This window comes from Macaca fascicularis, chromosome X, assembly GCF_037993035.2.
Source record: "Macaca fascicularis isolate 582-1 chromosome X, T2T-MFA8v1.1".
Classification (NCBI taxonomy): domain Eukaryota; kingdom Metazoa; phylum Chordata; class Mammalia; order Primates; family Cercopithecidae; genus Macaca; species Macaca fascicularis.
The window spans coordinates 32,569,777-32,589,201 of record NC_088395.1 but is presented as its reverse complement, the minus strand read 5'-3'; the positions used below and the strand labels follow the sequence as shown (position 1 = coordinate 32,589,201).

The following is a 19,425-nucleotide window of genomic DNA, read 5'->3' as shown; positions in this document are numbered from 1 at the left end:
AAATATGACAGAATATTGGATGGTGCAAAGTACCTCTTTTTACTAAAGACTTTTTTGGATAGCTATAATTTTCGTGCAGCTTATCGTCAATATGTAAGATTAGGATCATAACCCTGGTCTCAGGAAGCTGTTAACTTAATGAGGGCAAGTGAAAGGCTAGACCAGGTAGCCAGTGATGTATTTATATATTCTTTTTTTTTTTTCTTTTGAGACGGAGTCTTGCTCTGTCGCCCAGGCTGGAGTGCAGTGGCCAGATCTCAGCTCACTGCAAGCTGCGCCTCCTGGGTTCACGCCATTCTCCTGCCTCAGCCTCCCGAGTAGCTGGGACTACAGGCGCCCGCCACCTCGCCCGGCTAGTTTTTTGTATATTTTAGTAGAGACGGGGTTTCACGATGTTAGCCAGGATGGTCTCGATCTCCTGACCTCGTGTTCCACCCGTCTCGGCCTCCCAAAGTGCTGGGATTACAGGCTTGAGCCACCGCGCCCGGCCATATTTATATATTCTTGTAGCTGTGTATATTGAAGAGGGAGTTTCCAAAGTCTTCATTTTACTTTTTAAAAAAGATGGGATATACCTTTATTTAAGGTTTACTTTTTCATTTCTTAATTTAAATACAAAATGTTGTAAATAATTTAGAAATTTAGAAAAATTTAGCCATTAAATATAGTAAGTAATCTTTCTAATGCTTTAATAATATCGCTAACTAATAATGGTTTTCTAAGATTTTAATTTGAACAGTCTTTAAATGGATGCTTATCAAGACCAAGGACTTTCAGTCTATTACTGAGATTGTGGAGTTTTAGGACAACCTAGAACTAAAATAATATACATATGATTATACCTAAACGTATGTCTATTTTTATCTATTTAGGATTAGATGTAATCCTTTCTGTAAAATAATATTCTTGCATGAGTACGTACAGTCTCATCAATCAGGTATAACACAAAAGCCTAGGTTAGATAAACTGGTTTTCCATACTAATACTGAAATTAGCAAAATATGGTCATATCACAACATTTATTTGAAAACATATTTAGGCATAGCTCAGGTTCTCATTCTTTAGTCTATAAGATGCTTTCACCATAATTTCTGGAGGAGATACTATAATTATCTAATAAGGTTAGTTGTGTTTTCTACATTAAATTGTGGTTCATTTTCAATTTCTATTTGTAGTTTTCTGTGTGTTAATTAAGAGTCTAAAGACAATCACATTAAGGACATGTTTAAATAAAAGTGGTAATTATTAGTATATTAGACTAAAGAACATCTCAAAACTATCATTCCCTCAGTGCTAGATTATAGTGTTTAAGGTGATACCTAATAATAAGTATGCTAACTGTTGTAATTAAATGGCACAGAATAACACTGACGAGGGCTCTTCTTATCTATAACATTAACCAAGTAACTGTCTTTTATTTCTTGTATTTTGGTTCATAGCTCATTAGATAATTTCACATGAATTATGTTTTCTGAGGTAGGCAACCACGTTTTGTCAGATGGGCGAGAGTTTGGCTCATCTCAAAGCTAAAACCCTCATGATCACTGGAAAGGTTTTCAGTAACAGCAGCTCTTCTAATCATATATTTTAAGGGCAAGACATATTGCAAATAGTCTGTATACAAATGTGGCTTGGAGATTGTACCATTTGTAGTAACCTAGCCCCTCCATCATGAATGAGTAGCCTTTCACAGTTGCATATATATTTCCTCTTCTCTTATTCCTTCCTCAGTACTGGGTAGTTTGATTTATATTTCTTCTTTCTCCACATGACACTTAGTATAATGCTCTACACAGAGTTCATATTCAATAAATGTTGTTAATTGACAGGCACATTTTTCTTGGTTTAACTCTGATCTCCAAAAGGCAGAGCCTCTGTGGGTGTGTGTGCGCACGGCGTGCATGTGCGGGTGAACTTCCATGTGCAGACGTGTGTGTGTCCATGTGTGTGAAAGGAAGAGACTGTTGTTGTCACTGTTGTTGTAGGAAATGAGTGGCAAAAACAAATATGAGTAGAAATCTGACTTTTTTCTAATTTTATGATGTTTGAAAATAAAAAAAGCCAAAGGGCTATATTAGTAAAATTTATATTGCCCTCACTAGGGCTATTTCTTTCATATATACCATTAATTTTTAAAAGCTATTACTTTAAGTCAGTGTGGTCACAGAACCTCTAAAATTTAGCCTCAGAACTTGTCTTCAAGGGTTTTGAATATATCTCTATTACATTTTAGGCTATTATATTGAATGCTGAATGAACTTGTAATTACCCTCACTTAAAGTGCAACAAAAATAGGAGACTGTTTATTAGCAGCTTTATTTCAAGTTTCTATTCCAAATATTCTTTTAATTCAAGAGCTCTGGAAACACTGGTCTTGCATTATTCTACCCTGGCTTCATGGCTAATGATGAATATAGTTGATGAGAAATACTTCACTTTAAGTGGCAGTTCTGAAGTACTTGCATGGAAGGTGGTGCACAATTAAAATTATTCTAACAGTCTGTTATGCACTGTACACAAGTAATAAAATTAATGGATGCACTTCAAGTAATGATCCATTTCCTCTGGGTGCAATATATTTATTCATAGACTATTTCAGGGGTTGTTTAGAATATGAGATGTGAATGGATTATGATCCATTATCCCTGAGATTCTAATGTGCTACAACAAAATGGTTTCCATAAGTATTGTTCATAATGCCTGGTGTGTTAGTATTTGTATTCTTAAATAGCTAACACAAAATTAGAAAACAGATGCTCAGATGATTGATACCTAAAACTTTTCAGATATTTACACTTACAAACTCTTAAAAAAACTTACAATTTTGCATCCAGCCAAGGAGCATAATTCTATGAAATACGCATAAAACAATTATATATAATAACAAAATTATCCATATGCAAATATTTTCTTGGAAAACACTTTGAACCCTTTTTTATTCTAGAAAGGTTTTAATGGTCTTTCTTAGAAAATCAACAGTAGTCCTGGCATCTAAATGGTCAATTAATTTACAAAGTTGAAGTAATAGCATTTCTAATTTTAAGAGAGATACATTAAGTAATGTGACATGTGACAGTGCTTCCCATCCCCTGCCCAAGTATTTTAAAGCAAATTTGATGCAAGAGAGATGGTGTGCTTGTTTGTATATGGCTTTTGGCTTCAGTGTACATTGGTTTCATAATTTTTATATTCATATAGAGTACATTATTGATTTGGTATTGAATGAGTTCATGAGTACAGTGTAGTTATTTTCTTTCTACTCAAAGCTGAGAATTCTATCAGATACTGCCAGTGGAGACATTTCCTAGAGGAGTTTATAGTTTAGAAGGACAGTTTATGCCCTTATTGAGCGGGCAACATATTCACAATGAATTAATATAGTGTTTGCATACAAATCCTTCATAACACGACTTCTGATTATCTGTGGCCAACATTATGTCTTTTCTAGTAACAGCTAGAAATTTCTGCATTTTCTTTTTGAAATTTTTGGTTTCTTTGTAACTTCAGTCTCAAATGGTTATAAATGTGGCAAAATCCAGGATTCTCAAATAAACTCTTTTTATTGTTATTTTAGTTAGAGACAGGGTCTTGCTCTGTTGCCCAGGCTAGAATACAGTGATGCGATCATAGCTCACTGCAGCCTCGAACTCCTGGGCTCAAAGGATCCCTGGTTATTGGTAAAACGTCTTTAAGAAATGTATGAATACACCTTCTATATCCCATATTAGTCCTGTATTATATAAAATTAGGACTAATTTTAAAATAGTATTATTAACTTTTTATATATGGTCTGTCTCAGTCATTAAGAAGACTCCCTCTCCCCCTAATTTTTGCACAAGAGATCTGGTCTCTTGTTTTCTGAATATTCTTTTTCATTTCCTCTATATGACATTGTCTGATATGTCTTTGTTGCCTAGTATGTGTGAGCGTTTGTTATAAGTAAGTTATTTATGTTAACTCAGAACTTTGATAAGTATCCTATGAGGTTGATTCTATTTTTAATCCTCATTTCATGGATGAGGAAAATGAGATCCAGTGAAATTAAATAATTGAACCCATTTCACACATCTAGTAAGGGGCATCAAATTTGAACTCCCATCTCTTTAACATCAGAATTCTCACTGGTCATTTATCTGCCTTTCTGCCTGCCTCCCCCTTTTTGCTATTATGGAAGTCGTTCTTTGATCTATCACTGCATTTTAATTGCCTGCATTCAGTTATAAATATCAGTGTTATGAATTTTTACAAAGTTGACTTTTCTTCATTTAAATTTCTTTTACAGTGTTATGTGTTATATTGCAACATTTTTGGGGGACAAAACACAGAGTTTTGTGTAAAGATCAACAATGACTCGTTAAAACCCATCCCTAGATTTTAATAGATACTGCAGAACCTATTGGTATTTTCACTATAGTTTTATCGTTTTATAAAATTAACATATCCATATTGAAAATCAACTTACAGTTTTATTTTTTCATCTGCTACGATTTGTATTGTTGACCTTTCTCAGGGACACAAAGTGATTTCTCTCTGGATTCCCTTCTCATTTAGACAAGTGTTAAATACGACTCAATCTAGCATCAGTCTATCAATCCCTTTAATTTAGCATTTCTTTTTTGACTATTTAATGGCTGGCTTATGTTGACTTTTCACCCTTCATGGACTTCTAACTACTTGTTCAAGTTCAACATATGCCGAAAATACTTCTCCTAAATATCTGATCATTTAGATCTATGCCACATTTTTTTGTTATTAAGTAACATAATTTTAAAATTCTGTCCAGTATATTTTTTAATTATACCTTTTTATTTTCCAGAAATGTTAAGGTTTTATCATAATACTTTTTACAAACAGAGTGCTCATACGATTGAAGTTTCTTATTCTTCTCTTATACTTTATACCAAATGTGGTCTTTTCTAACTACAGTTACTTAATGGTATCGCTTAAAAAATATTTTGGTACAATTTTTGATCACTCCTCAAAATCCAACAATCAAAAACAGCATGTCATACCACATGTGCAGATGTCTCAGTAAGACCAATTTATTCCTTAAGTATTAGGAGGATATTAGAATATTTAGCTCCCACAAATCACGGACTTCTTTTATAGTTAGATATATGGAGCCATATATATATTCTCTTTCTACATTCTATTATTTCCATTGTATCTCGTTAAAAATATATCAAGGAAGAAGGAGGGGAAAATAGTTGACAATAATATTTGTAAAGTTTGTCTCCTTCACCGCCATCCTGAGAAGCATTATGCTTTGAAATTAGTAAAGTTACAGTTGTGTTTCAAATGAATTGAGGGACATGGTTTGGCAACATTAATATCTTTATGACAAATAGAACATTAGAATATTAGGGCAGAGGGAAGTGAAAGAGGATAAAATAATATAGTTGTTGAATTCACATCTATATATTTTTTAGTCTTTAAAAAGGATAAAGTGGGAGGCATGTACAAGTTAACAAAACCACAGGCCTTATGTTTCTAGAGATGCTCTTCAGACTTTTTAAGAACTTAGCTTCCCTTTAACTAAATTATATTACCAGAAAATTAAGTGAAATGAACATTTATAAGAGTAGATTATCTTAGGCAACCTACTCTTCTCCTACCAACCTACTCTTCTACCTTTTAGGTATTTTAACCTAGAGAAAGAAACTTATGGTGAGTTCATGTTCTTTTGAGATCCCTGTAGGTAAATGAGAGACTATAAAACATTTAAATATTCAGTATTTCAAAAGCATAAGAAAGTTACCAGTGCTAATGTAGCTATGTTTAAAAATGCATGATATATTTAATCTATTTTCTCTTTTATATTCTGTCATTAAGAAAACTACGTAAGCTAATAAATCTAAGAAAGTCTATATTTTGTAAACTAACCTTAGAGAATTTGAATATTTTAACCCATAGCATAGCATGATATTGCCATGCTTTCATGCTATGTGTGGAATAATATGTACTTGGATTGGCATTCATCATATATGAAAGGACATAGCATATTCCATGGTACATAGTAGGTACTCCAGAATGGTAATGGTGACAATGATGTGCTTGTGTTTCCATTTTTCCCTTGATAAAGTTTTCTGGGTTTGGTATTACTATAGATGATTTTAAAACTGTCAGATGAACTTCTACATTTATAAATTTTAAAATGTTTCATATTAGAAAGATTATTTATCCTAGTACTTGTTTTACTTACTTGGATCCATGGACAACCTGAGATGGAGTCTTGCTCTGTTGCCCAGGCTGGAGTGCAGTGGTGCAATGTCGGCTGACTGCAAGCTCCACCTCCTGGGTTCACACCATTCTCCTGCCTCAGCCTCCTGAGTAGCTAGGATGACAGGTGCTTGCCACCACACCCGGCTAATTTTATGTATTTTTAGTAGAGACGGAGTTTCACGGTGTTAGCCAGGATGGTCTTGATCTCCTGACCTCGTGATCCACCTGCCTCGACTTCCAAAAGTGCTGGGCTTATAGGCGTGAGCCACCACGCCCAGCTGACAGTCTGTTTATTTCTAGTCTTCTATAAATGAAATAAAGAATAGTTAATCTTGGATAATTAGTTTCCTCTTTTTAAAATGATGAAAATACTATTTAAACTAATTTCCAAGCCCATTTTAAAAATTAAAAATGTAAGTTAGTTCGGGGAAGTATATTTGAGTAATGTGCATGATACTTAAAATGTATCTGAAAACATCCAAAATCTTACTTGTTCATGATCAGCCTTCCAGCTCCCATCAGAGCTTTGAGCACTTTTGTTTTTATTTAAATTTTTATTTAATATTTTATTTAAATACATTCTACTTTTCTACATCTTATGTCTTATTTATTACTTGATGGCATTGATAATCTTTATTGTGATACAAGTCTAATAATTACAATGAATAATCTGAAATCATATTTACACATTTATATCTTAGAAAATAATTGATTTGGTTTGAAATCATGTGGTGAATACTTTTATAATTAGGATGTGTTGGTTTTCAGATCATTTCTTTCAGTCTGTGGGTTCAGGGGATATATTTAATTATTTTTTTTCTTTCTAGAGGGTGTTAATGCCGATAGCATCAGACAAGCCTCAGAACAACTGAACAGCCGGTGGATCGAATTCTGCCAGTTGCTAAGTGAGAGACTTAACTGGCTGGAGTATCAGAACAACATCATCACTTTCTATAATCAGCTACAACAATTGGAGCAGATGACAACTACTGCTGAAAACTGGTTGAAAATCCAACCCACCACCCCATCAGAGCCAACAGCAATTAAAAGTCAGTTAAAAATATGTAAGGTAAGAATCTTTCCTCCTTCTGTTTGGAGAATATTAATAGGTATTTCTTGGCAATTTCCAAGAAGACCATAACAAATTATTTAGTAATGAAACGTTCACCTTTTAAGGATTTAGCTGAGCACAATAAAGTTCAAAATGTAAGCAACAAAAATCAGTTTAAATATGTAAGACATAGATACCCGGATTCTAAAATTGTATTTGGCGTAGTTACACAGAGCTAATTGATTGTGTCGGTTTGCAAAAGCATGAGGTAGATTAGGAGTGTGGAAACCACGTGTATCCTATAAAAAATGGCCTCTACTTAGGAACTCTTTCTTTGCGACTAGTGAAACATAGTCATATGTTGAAAAAATGGAATCCATGGAAATAGTTGGAAACACGGGTCAACAACAAGCTTGGATGCGATGTAATTGGATACATAAGGAAAATATTTAAAACTGATGGACCTCTCAAATTAGGATAATTTGAGGAAAGTTTCTTTACAAAGAGATATTTTTTAAATGTAGCTGGTGTATAGAGGAACCACACGGGATAGTGTAGTAACCCAGCTTCAGAGTTCTTACCTCTTTTAGGCCAGAAAGGATCAGGGAGAGAGAAGTTATAAAAACTCAGAAGGAGAGAGTCAGATCCTCATGGTAAAAGCAGCATGGCCAGCTTAAGGAATCCTCATAGAAATGGAGTCAGAAAAATAAACACCCCACTTCTCTTTCTTCCCTGCCTCCAGAATCTTGTCAGGGCTCTAAACTTAATCGTAAGGCAAAGGACAAGGAACTGTCATCTGTAAATATCAGTCTCCTGGGTTACAGGAGAAGAGTGGACAGTGGATCTGGAGGAGCAAACAAGATATAAGTGGACAAAAGGGTGTGAGAAAGAGATGAAAAGATATTATGCCTTCAAGTGTGAGAAAACAAGAGCTGTATAATAATGAAAATAGCCTAAACTGTTGTCATTGTTACTATGAGCTATGTACTTTTCACGGGGAATGAGAAACTGATTAGAGGATGGACTAAAACATTTCCAGGATGAACCTTTAGTGATAGATGGAGAGGATTACATGTAATACAGAAGACAAGGAATGGAGATTCATTTGCATAATGTAAAAAGAATGGTTTAAATAAAGGTAGAATAGACAGGGAAAAGTGACAAGGTTGATTTAGAAAAGGTATTGGACCCAAAAAGTGATGAGAAATGCAAAGTTATATTGAAGAGAAAAACAATTGAAGGATTTGATGGTTCTTCAAATATTGGACCTGTAGCATTACTAGGTTTTCTGTTCTTACGTTAGTTTGCTGAGGAAATAAACTCAGAAAGTATACTTTTGGATAAAGAATACCTTGGATAAGGCACTTGACTTATTAGGCAAATACACACATCTAAGGAATTTCTACATTTAGATACATTTTGTAATTTAAGAATAGAGCCCATGCCATTTTCCCTATGAATCACAGGAATAATACAAATACATTATTTCTTGCAACAAAAGTCTGATGTTACCTTACCTGATTCTTGAGATTCAGATATCGTAGTTAGTAACAGTACCTACACAGTACATTTATGCATTTTATATATATATATATATATATAAATATATATATATATATACTTTATATATATATATATATATATATATATATATATATATATATAAAAAGTGTCTCTAATGTTTCTAAGAATGCTACTGAGTGTATTAATCAGCTCATGCTACCACAACAAATACCACAGACTGGGTGGCTTAAACAACACAGGTTTATTTTCTGAGTTCTAGAAGCAAGAAAGTCTAGGACCAAGGTTTGGCAGGGTTCAGCTTCATCTTCTGGTAAAGGCTGTCTTCCTGGATTGCAGATGACCAGCTTCTCACTCTGTCTTCACATGGCTTTCCTCTGTGTGTATACATGGAGAGAGAGATAAAGAGGGCTATTTTTCTTTCTTTCTTTCTCTCTGCCTCCTTTTATAAAGTCACCAATCCCTAAGGGATTAGGCACCACCCCCCAACCCTGATGACCTCATATAAACATTATTACCTCTTAAAAGTCCTATCACCAAATGCAGTCTCACCGATGGTTAGGACTTCATTCAACATGTGAATTTTGGAAGACACCATTCACCCCATAGCACTAAGTTTTGGGAATATTATAGTGAGCATTACAAGGACCCTGCTTTTAGTGTATTTATGGAAAGCAGAGGAGAGAGATATGAAGCAATGGAATCAATATTTTTAAATTTCCTGCTAGGATCAGTTGTTTAAACAAAGATGCAAAGCTTTGGGAGAATGACTAACACGGAAAAACGAACCTGATAGGGCCACCAAGGGCATCTTCCTTGAGAGAGGAGCATTTGAGTTGAGACTTTTGTGATGAGTTGGAATTAGGTAAGAGAACGGTGAAGCGAAAGACTCCAGGCGGAAGGAACATGGCGAGAGGGAGCAATAAAGGCCAAGCACCTGAATGAAGACCATTGCAAATGCTGAACATAGGGGGGCAGAGGAATGAGAGGAGAGTTGAAGAGGAAAAGGCAGGCATATAGGAGACAAACCATTGACTTCTGGGACCTGCTAGTATCTTGGTCTTAATTTGAGGAGCAAATGGAGATCACCAGAGGTTTTATATAGTAAATATCGTCTGGAGGTTGAGGAAGTCATCCTAAGGGAAAATATTTCTTTTACTGCATCCAGCCACAAAATTCCAAATTCTGTTGTCACCTCTTTATCACCCCTTACTCTTTCTCTCAGACCCATTGGTGCCTGTTAATTTGAAGAATCACTTTAGGTAAAATATTTAGCAAGATAAGCTTAATATTATTCATACAAGGGCAAATATATATACTGTTCTGCTGTGATTAGTGATAGGCAAATAAATTATAACATGTTTCACAGCATTTTCTTTTATTTGGAGTTTTATAACATTAGAGTGCATATTTAGCTCATATTCTAATGCTTGGCAGAACTGGTTCTTAATATTCTGGAGGTTAGAGAGCCTTATCAGAATTGGAAGAAATTCATGAACCCTTTCCTGAGAAAAATACAAAAGCTTCCATGAGATAAGCATATAATTTTAAAGGATAAACAGATTTAAAGTAGATACCATACTCTGGAGGACCAACTATACCAAATCCTTTTATGGAGATAATGGCTGATTGTTAACATCTTTTCAAATGCTGAATACTTCAGTTGAAAATTATGTCTTCTATGATTTATTCTCAGAATGTTAAGGTCTCAACTGAACATTTGCCCAAATGTTTTATTAGTTTCAAAGTCCCTTTTGTTTTTCAGAGCACACTTGGCCATAATGTTGGCTCTTTCTATAGCCACCTGAACAGGAAGAATGGCAGCCCTCTATCTGGACCAATTATAAATCAGGTTCATAGTAGATGCCAATGCTGCCATTTGTAAATCTAGTATACAAAGTATGTGTATATATTTCTGTACTGTAAATACAGAATATTACCCTTTACCTCTTGTCTTATTTCTTATCCATGGATATATACCAACTTTCTAGCACTTGTTTGAGAGGATTTATATTTGAATGAGAAATACAGGCCACCTCCCCATTTTGCTAAACATCTTTAATCTTCACCCATCAAAAAGATTGAATCGTCAGAGATTATTTTACCTGAATCAACTCATACTGTTATAACTACATAAACACATTCCTCTGAAAGCTGTATTTATATTTTTTAACATGAGAATAAGTGGCATTGTGCATTAGTTAGTCTTGCAACCATGACAGAATTTATGTGATAAATTTCTCAGCCACTCCTAAGACAAAAGTTACTCTCTCTCCAAAAGAATATGAATGCTTCCATAAATACTTTTTTTTTTTGCCTTTTCACTTTGATTTTCAGGAAGCTCAGATTTAAATTCATTTCAGAATTGCTATAATTCTTTCCATTTTCTCTTCTAATACGCTCATGTTCCAATTTTTAAATTTCAATTATCCTGTTTTTACATATTAAATAGTAACTAATTTTCAAATATTTTTTTCTAAAGACTGCATATATATGAATTATAAGTAAGCAGCCATGATAAACCTTTTAAAAAGGGCAGTGAAAACTTTCTCAGTTCAAATTATATGTGTATTAAATTAAAAAAATCCAACTTCACTGAAAACAAGAGCATGAAAACATTTATGTAGAGAATAGCATGACCAAAAGAAATACAGTGCTAGCCACGAATTCAAGCCGCATATGTAACTTAAAGTGGTCTAGAAACTACATTAGGAAAGGATAAAGAAGCAGTAAATGAATTTCAATAGTACATTTTAGTTAAACTGATTTATCAAACATATTATTTCAAAGTTTAATCACTATTTTAAAACTTTGAGATTATGTTCTCAGCTTTCTTCAGAATTAAACGTATTTTGTAATTTCAATGCATCTAAATTTGGACCAACCGCATTTCAGGTGACGCGTAGCCACATGAGCTGACAGCATAGCAGTGTTCATGTGATTTTATCATACAATCCAGGGTACTATGGAGAGCAAAAGAGGGTGCTACTAATAATTATGCCAGGACAACAGGAAGAAATGTGGAGAGTCACAGTAATTTAAATAGTGGCAATTGCCCAGGCACGGTGGCTCATACCTGTCATCCCAGCACTTGGGGAGGCCAAGGTGGGCGGATCATGAGGTCAGGAGTTTGAGACCAGCCTGGCCAACATAGTGAAACCGTGTCTCTACTAAAAATACAAAAAAGAGCTGAACATGGTAGCGGATGCCTGTAATCCCAGCTACTCAGAGGCTGAGGCAGGAGAATCACTTGAACCTGGAAGGTGGAGGTTGCAATGGGCCAAGATCATGCCATTGCTCTCCAGCCTGGGCAAGGAGAGCAAGACTCTGTCTCAAAAAAAAAAAAAAAAAAAAGTGGCGGTTGCCTGTTTGGTCAGGAGAAGTAATGAGACCATACAAAAGATAGAAGATTATAGATATATTTTTATGTGTGTGTATACATACATATATATAAGTATTATATAGATTATATATATGTTTGTATGTAATCTATATAATTATATCAAAATATATTTATAATTTAGTATAGATGTATACATATATATAGGTATATATATAAAATTCATATTTTGCACAAATGAAAGAGAAAATATTGTTGAGTGAGCTTAGAATTTGAAGCAAAGGCACATCATTTTGATATAAAAGGGGAGCAGCCAAACACCTATGTTTGATTTATGGAAAGGATTGAAGGTCATGCATAGTACTTTTCACTGCACACATTCATACCCATTAATGCTCTACATTATGTCATCTTGAAATTTAAATATCATTATATAGGATGATACGTACTGAACAAAGAGCCAATGTATCCTTAAATGGATGGTCTGTGATAGAGGCTTGTCTACACTGTCATGGATATTTTTTTTATCAGATATTTGTCAAGGGTATTAAGCTAAACTTGCCTTACTGCTTTTTAATACCTTCTTTTACAAAATGTAATGTATGCAAAATAAAAGTGTTACTTTCCATATTCTATGGCACAGGATGAAGTCAACAGGCTATCAGCTCTTCAACCTCAAATTGAACGATTAAAAATTCAAAGCATAACCCTGAAAGAGAAAGGACAAGGACCCATGTTCCTGGATGCAGACTTTGTGGCCTTTACAAATCATTTTAGCCAAGTCTTTTCTGATATGCAGGCCAGAGAGAAAGAGCTACAGACAAGTAAGTAAAAAGCCTAAAATGGCTAACTTGACATTTTCCAAATTGGTTATTTGTGGGGAAATCCGGAAAGTACTAACATGAAACAATGATTTCTGTCAATGGAACCGTTCTCCCTACAACCTATATTAACAAGGAATGAAATACTGGTGTAGCAGATAAGCTGTCTTTAGATTTTTTTTTTTTGTCCTCACAATAATATCTGACTTTGAGAAACAAATAAAAGATGTTTTATGTGGGCATAGCTTCTCCTTGGTGGATTGTAGATTTCAAAATCAGATGTTTTGAATATAGAAGAAAATAAAAGAGCAGTTGAGGTCATATGAATACACTTTCATTAAGTCTAGCTCGCTGTACATACAAGGATATTTGCTAGGCATCTTCTAATACTTCTGTCAGTTTATCTGAAGAGTATTATAGCTTTAGCATACATGTGGCAACTGAAACTAAGCAAAGGACAAATTATTCTTTGGGCTACATTTTACTACTGGATCACTATAATTACATAAATCCTATTTTTTCCTTTGATGATAAAAGATAAAAGTGGAGCAATTATGCAAATTCATACCATGTGACTAGCAAATTTTTCAAGATGTTTCTTTTGTCTCTCACTGAATTGCTTTAATAAGATGATGTTAATACATAGTATTTGCTCCAAAATATCCCTACTCATCATCTTAATTTTAAGACATTCTTTTCAGAGACAGATTCATGACCACCTTTATGAAATAGTATATGGGTTTTTGATTCACTATATACATGCATATATGTGTTCATGTGCACACACAAAAAATTATTGAGTAAAATTGGGTTTGAAGGCATTAAGATAAAAGTATTTTTCTGAAAAAAAATCTCTGCCCCAAATTTGTTATGAGAAGCACAGGAACATGTGTTTGTTTTCTACTACAACTTTAATTAGTTGGAGAATACATTATCCTATTGCTTTTCTTTGTAAATATTTAAAGAATTCACCGTATAATATCATTTCCAGAATTAATGTGGTGGTGCACAAAGCTTTTCTCATTTCCCAGCTTTTCATTTTTATGAAAATGAAATGAACTAAATAAAGCAAAGGATACTTTTTTTTTTTTTTTTTTTTTTTTTTTTTTTTTTTTTTTTTTGTACTTCAAAGTCGTTTTTGCTAAGAGGTTTATTTTCCTGTACAGGTAGTAAAACTTTATAAATAATACCAGCTCCCTCTAGTGGATTTCAGTATACTCGTTGCTGTGCCTCTGTAAAATCAATTTGGGAAAATATTTTAAATGTCCTAGATTTTCAAATATTGACCTATTTAACAATAATGTATTTTCACTTGTCATACAATACATAACCCCCCCCTTAAAGTTAAATACACTTAGTGGCTATGCAGTAATTGTTGGGCAAAAGTGTCTTTCCACTGGAAATTACTTTATATATTCCTCTTAATCACATTAAAGTTCAACTTTTTATAGTTTACTTTAAAGATGTTCAGAATAGCAAGGTTTGGTAATTGAGATTTGTCTATGATGTCACAGAATAAATATGTAACAGTATATCATCTCTGTTCATACAGCTATCTGTCCATCTATCACTATCATCTGTCTTCTCTTTTAAATTGCATACCTACACATGATGATTGTTTATAAATCTTCCTAACTTTTTCACTGCATTTATATTTAAATAAGTTGTCCCCATTTCCACTCTACCAGCACATCTTGAATGTTATTATTCACCCTTTTGGAATGCTTGTCTAGATTAATAAATAACCCTTTAATTAAATATGGAATATATATAGTGAATGAAAAATGTAGCATATGAAATTACATAGCAGTTTATTTTGTTAATTTGTAATTATTTCAAATAACTGCACATGTGTAAGCATTGTCCCCAAATTGGCACCAGGGAGCAAATCTCATTTCTTGTGTTACTCCACAGTACTTCGGACATACTAAGTATGCAGGAAATAAGAGCCAACGAAAGTGCCTAGGCACCCATAATGACATTTATTTCCTCTTTACTTTTTTAAACTAGCTTTTTCACACAAAAACCTGGCTTTTAAAATATACTTTCAGTGGTGAGAAATGGTATAAGGAATTGGTAGTCGTTATCTGACATAAGTGGTACGAGAAAATAATATAAAAAGATAAAATTCTTTCTATTTTCAAAGTACTTTTTAGTCTATACATAACTAATTTGTACATCATTTTACCTAACCCTCAGAGAGAAACACATTGAGTATTTGTTTTTTATTACACCTATGTCACAGGTAAGCTAATGGGGTTTGAATAACTGAAAGGATGGATAATGGGATGCTATAAGAACTAGATCATATACATGAATGTTCATAACAACATTATGCATAATAGCCAAAACATAGAATAAACCCAAATGCCCATCCACTGATGAGTATATGAAGAAAACGGGCACATCCATACAAGGCAATGTTACTGAGTAATAAAAAGGGATGAAGTACTGATACACGCTACAGTATGGATTACCCTTGAAGACATTATGCTAAGCGAAAGAAGCCAGTCACAAAAGACCATATGTTATATGATTCTCTTGATATAAAATGACCACAATAGGCAAATCTGTAGAGGCAGAAATAAGATTAGTGGTTGCCTAGGTCTGGGAGGATGAGGGGGTGGAATTGTTTCCCATGACAATTGATAAAATACTTTTCTAGAAACTGAAGACCAGTAAACCCGTGTTATATGCTAGATGAATATAGAAACACAGCATCTAGTCTGTTGTAGATAATTGTTTCAACAAAGATAAAAATGAACACTTATTTCTAAATGTAAATAAGGAAAAATGTTTGGGATATAATTTGAGTTTCTTTCATTAGCAATGTGGAAATCATGTCACCATGATTATTAGGGATTTTGTTGGTTTGGTTTAGTTTTGCAAAAATGGAGAAAATGGCAATATTAGTTATGACATAGCCAGTGTTTTGTCTGTTCTAAAGTTTCAAAATGATTCTCTTCTGTTCTACACCATTAGATTTCTTTCAGAACAGTGTCTTGCTCACTTATTCACTAACAAATTCAAGAAATATTTTTGAACACCTGGTATATGCCATAAAAGTGCTGGGCACTAGGTAATATACTTGGTGGAGAAAATAAAGAGCAATATGTCTTCATGGAGCTTATTGAAAGAAAGATAATAAAATTGAATATCTGAATATTATTACAGAATATAATTACTTTGGGGTCTGAAACCGTGATTCTGGGGAGATGATGTTAGAGCCAAACCTGGAGAATGTGCAGGTGCCAGCTGTGTGATAAGTTGGAGAAAGGACATTAGGAGAAATGAAAAGAAACACAAATAACCAAAGGTGAAAAATGAGGGCTTGGTATGTCCAAAAGACATAAGGGAGGCCAGAAGGGCTGGAACGTAAAAAATCAAGGAAAGATTAGGACAAGATGAGGGTAGAATGGCTCAAGGCCCCCATAAACTTCTATAAGAGGTTTGGATTTTAAGAGCAGTTGACATTTCCAAAAGAATTTCAATTGAGGAAATTAAGTAACCTTATTTGTATTTTTGAAAAACCCTCTAGCTGGTATGTAAGGGAGAAATGGAATACAAGTCAGGAGAAGCAGGAAGACTTGTGGAAAGAATAGCCACACAGAGGAGAGTCCATTGAACCTTAAACTACAGTTGTGATAAGATTAAGGAAAACCAGTTCAACCCTTGAAGATGTGACGATCTGGGGAGATGTAGTGGGGAAGATATTCTTGCCAGAATTGAAAGAAAATAACTCTTACCTCTTACAGAGACAGTAGAAGAAAATTTTAGGGTAGGCAGCAAGGATGCTCTCCATGGCCATAATTTGAAGCTCTGTGGTTTGTCTCTACCCCTCCCTGTTAGGACGCTGAGACTGGGAATTAAAACAAAGATTGATGTGAACTAACTTTTCTAGCTGCAGGTCAGGAAATTGACCTCATTTACTTTATTAAAATTTAATTTTTTTTATTTTTAAATTTTATTTTTAATACATCTAGGCAAAGGAATCTTTTGTTCCAGTAGACACATACTCTGTTGCATTGCTCCTTCACTCCAGAAAACAGATAAACTGTAAATGTTCCTTTTAAAATTGTGTTATTTTTATCAATACCATCAAGAGCAAGAATAGCACACATATTTATTTAAGCAAGCTATGTGCTCATTGTGAGATAGAAGAATTGTTCACTGACCTCAAGAATCATGGGAAAACTTGCTAAATGCCAAGTTAAAGCTATACATATATATATGTATATATGTATATATACATAGTGTGTGTGTGTGTATACATATGCATACACACACACACATATACACACACACACACACACACACACACACACACAAATTATGTGACAGGAACCTCATACTGTTTTCCAAAATGGCTGTACTAATTTACATTCCCACCAACAGTGTACAAGTATTCTTTTCTCCACAGCCTCTCCAACATTTATCTTTCATTATTTTGAAAGTGGCTGTTCTAATTTTAACATATGTAAGGTAACACATCGTTGTGATTTTTACATTTTTCTGATGTTTATAGATGTTGAGCATTTTATCACATATCTGTTGGCCATTGGTGCCTCTTATTTCAAGAAATGTCTGTTCATATCCCTTGCCCGTTTTTTAATCAGGTTATTTGTTTTCTTGCTGTTGAGTTCTGTGAGTTTTCTATATATTTTGGATATTAACCCCTTACTAGATATTTGATTTGCAAATATTTTATCTTGATCTGTGAGCTGCCTCTTCACTCTGTTAATAGTTTTGTTTTCTGTGCAGAAGCTTTTTAGTTTGATGCAATCTAATTTGTCTGTTTTTGCTTTTGTTGTCCATGCCATATCCGTTTCAGCATTATTCATAACAGCCAAGATGTGGAAACAACCTAAATGTCTATCACAGGGTGAAAGGATAAAGAAAATGTGATATATATATATACACACACACACATAGATAGATGTATAGTGATATACATATATACTGATATATAGATTATATATAGTGATATACATATATAGTTATATATATATATATATATATTCCAATGTCTATATATGGCATATATACACAATGGAATACTATACAGTCTTTAAAAAGAAGGAATTTCTGTGATTTGCCACCATGTAGATGGAACTGGAGGACATTGCGCTAGCTGAAATGAGCCAGGCAAAGAAAGACAAATACTATATGATCTCACTTACATGAGGAATAAAAAAAAAAGTCAAATTATAGAAACATAATAAGAGGTAGTTACCAGAGACTGCGGGGGAGAGGAAGGTTGGGAAAGGGAAAATGTTGATCAAAGGCTAGAAAGTTTCACTTACACTGGAGGAATAAATTCTAGCGATCGCTTGTATTGCGTGGTGGGCACAGTTAATAAAAATCTGTATTTCAAAATTAGTAAAAGAATAGATTTTAATATCCTCATCACAAAAAAGATAAGTTGGTGAGGTGATTAATATGTTAATTAACATGAGCGAATATTTTACAATGCATACACAGATCAAAACATCACATACCCCATAAATACATAGAATTATTATTTGTTAGTTAAATATAAAATAGTTTAACAGGATATTTTGAAAATAGGATTGCTAAGTGGATAGAGCTACTTTTAGAAAAAGAGGGAAAATTCAGCAAAAGAAAAAACTCTTACATTCTAATAAATATTTCTGTAGTGTGGTAGTTTATACTTACACAAAGTTGGTTAGAAAAAAAACAGCTGTCCTGGAAAATAAATCAGTTGTCCAGGAGGTGAAAAACAGAGCAGTACTTATGAAAATGACCCCAATTTCAGTTGGTTCATTGGAGTTTTATGACTTTTAAAACAAATTCTAAGGTGGCCTTACATCAAATTCCTATAAACCCATCTATTTCACTCATGTCAGACCACACCTAGTGCCCTTTGTAAGAATGGAGCCTGAGCAGCAGGAACTTACAACAGAGCAAGTGGCATAAGCAAAAAGGCGTGAAGTAATTAAATGGCATATTTAGATTGGAGGATAGAATATTGATTTTGATAGAAAATTGGGCTAAAATGTTGATTGAATTCCTAATCACAAAGATACTTGTATTTCAAACTAAGGAAACAACTTATATGTTGGCATTAGAAATTCAAGTTATACTCAAACTTCCTTGCACTTCTAATTATCTGAAGGACCATTTCTAGTATGTTAATCATCATATATCATGGGTCCTGTCTTATTTCTTGACACCTTTTCCAGTGTTCACATTTTAGAGAAATGCTTACTTTTGTCATGTTCTATGTTATTTAATAAAGTTTGGAGCCTTTGCTGATTGCATTATCTCCTTGACTTTAGATTGATCACGGGGAATAGGAAAAAGGTGGGATCTGGTTGGTATGGAATTAAAGACTCAAGTTGAGCATTTTTCCACAGTAGATATATGTCATTAGTTCAACTTCTACACATATGTGTAATGCATTTTTTCCCCCACAGGTAATGATGGGGAATTCAAGTTGGACTCGATTT

The 19,425-nt window shown here is 33.8% G+C and overlaps 1 protein-coding gene across 13 annotated transcripts in view; it reads left to right on the top strand.

Annotated features, from left to right (window-relative positions):
- Nucleotides 1-19,425, top strand: part of DMD (dystrophin) — a 2,153,717-nt gene that overhangs the window by 720,746 nt on the left and 1,413,546 nt on the right. For all 13 annotated transcript variants that reach the window (XM_015443662.3, XM_065538825.1, XM_065538826.1 and 10 more), the window contains 2 exons: nt 7,050-7,291; nt 12,778-12,958. In XM_015443662.3, coding sequence (XP_015299148.3) covers nt 7,050-7,291; nt 12,778-12,958 — 423 coding nt within the window. The remainder of the gene's footprint in view (nt 1-7,049; nt 7,292-12,777; nt 12,959-19,425) is intronic.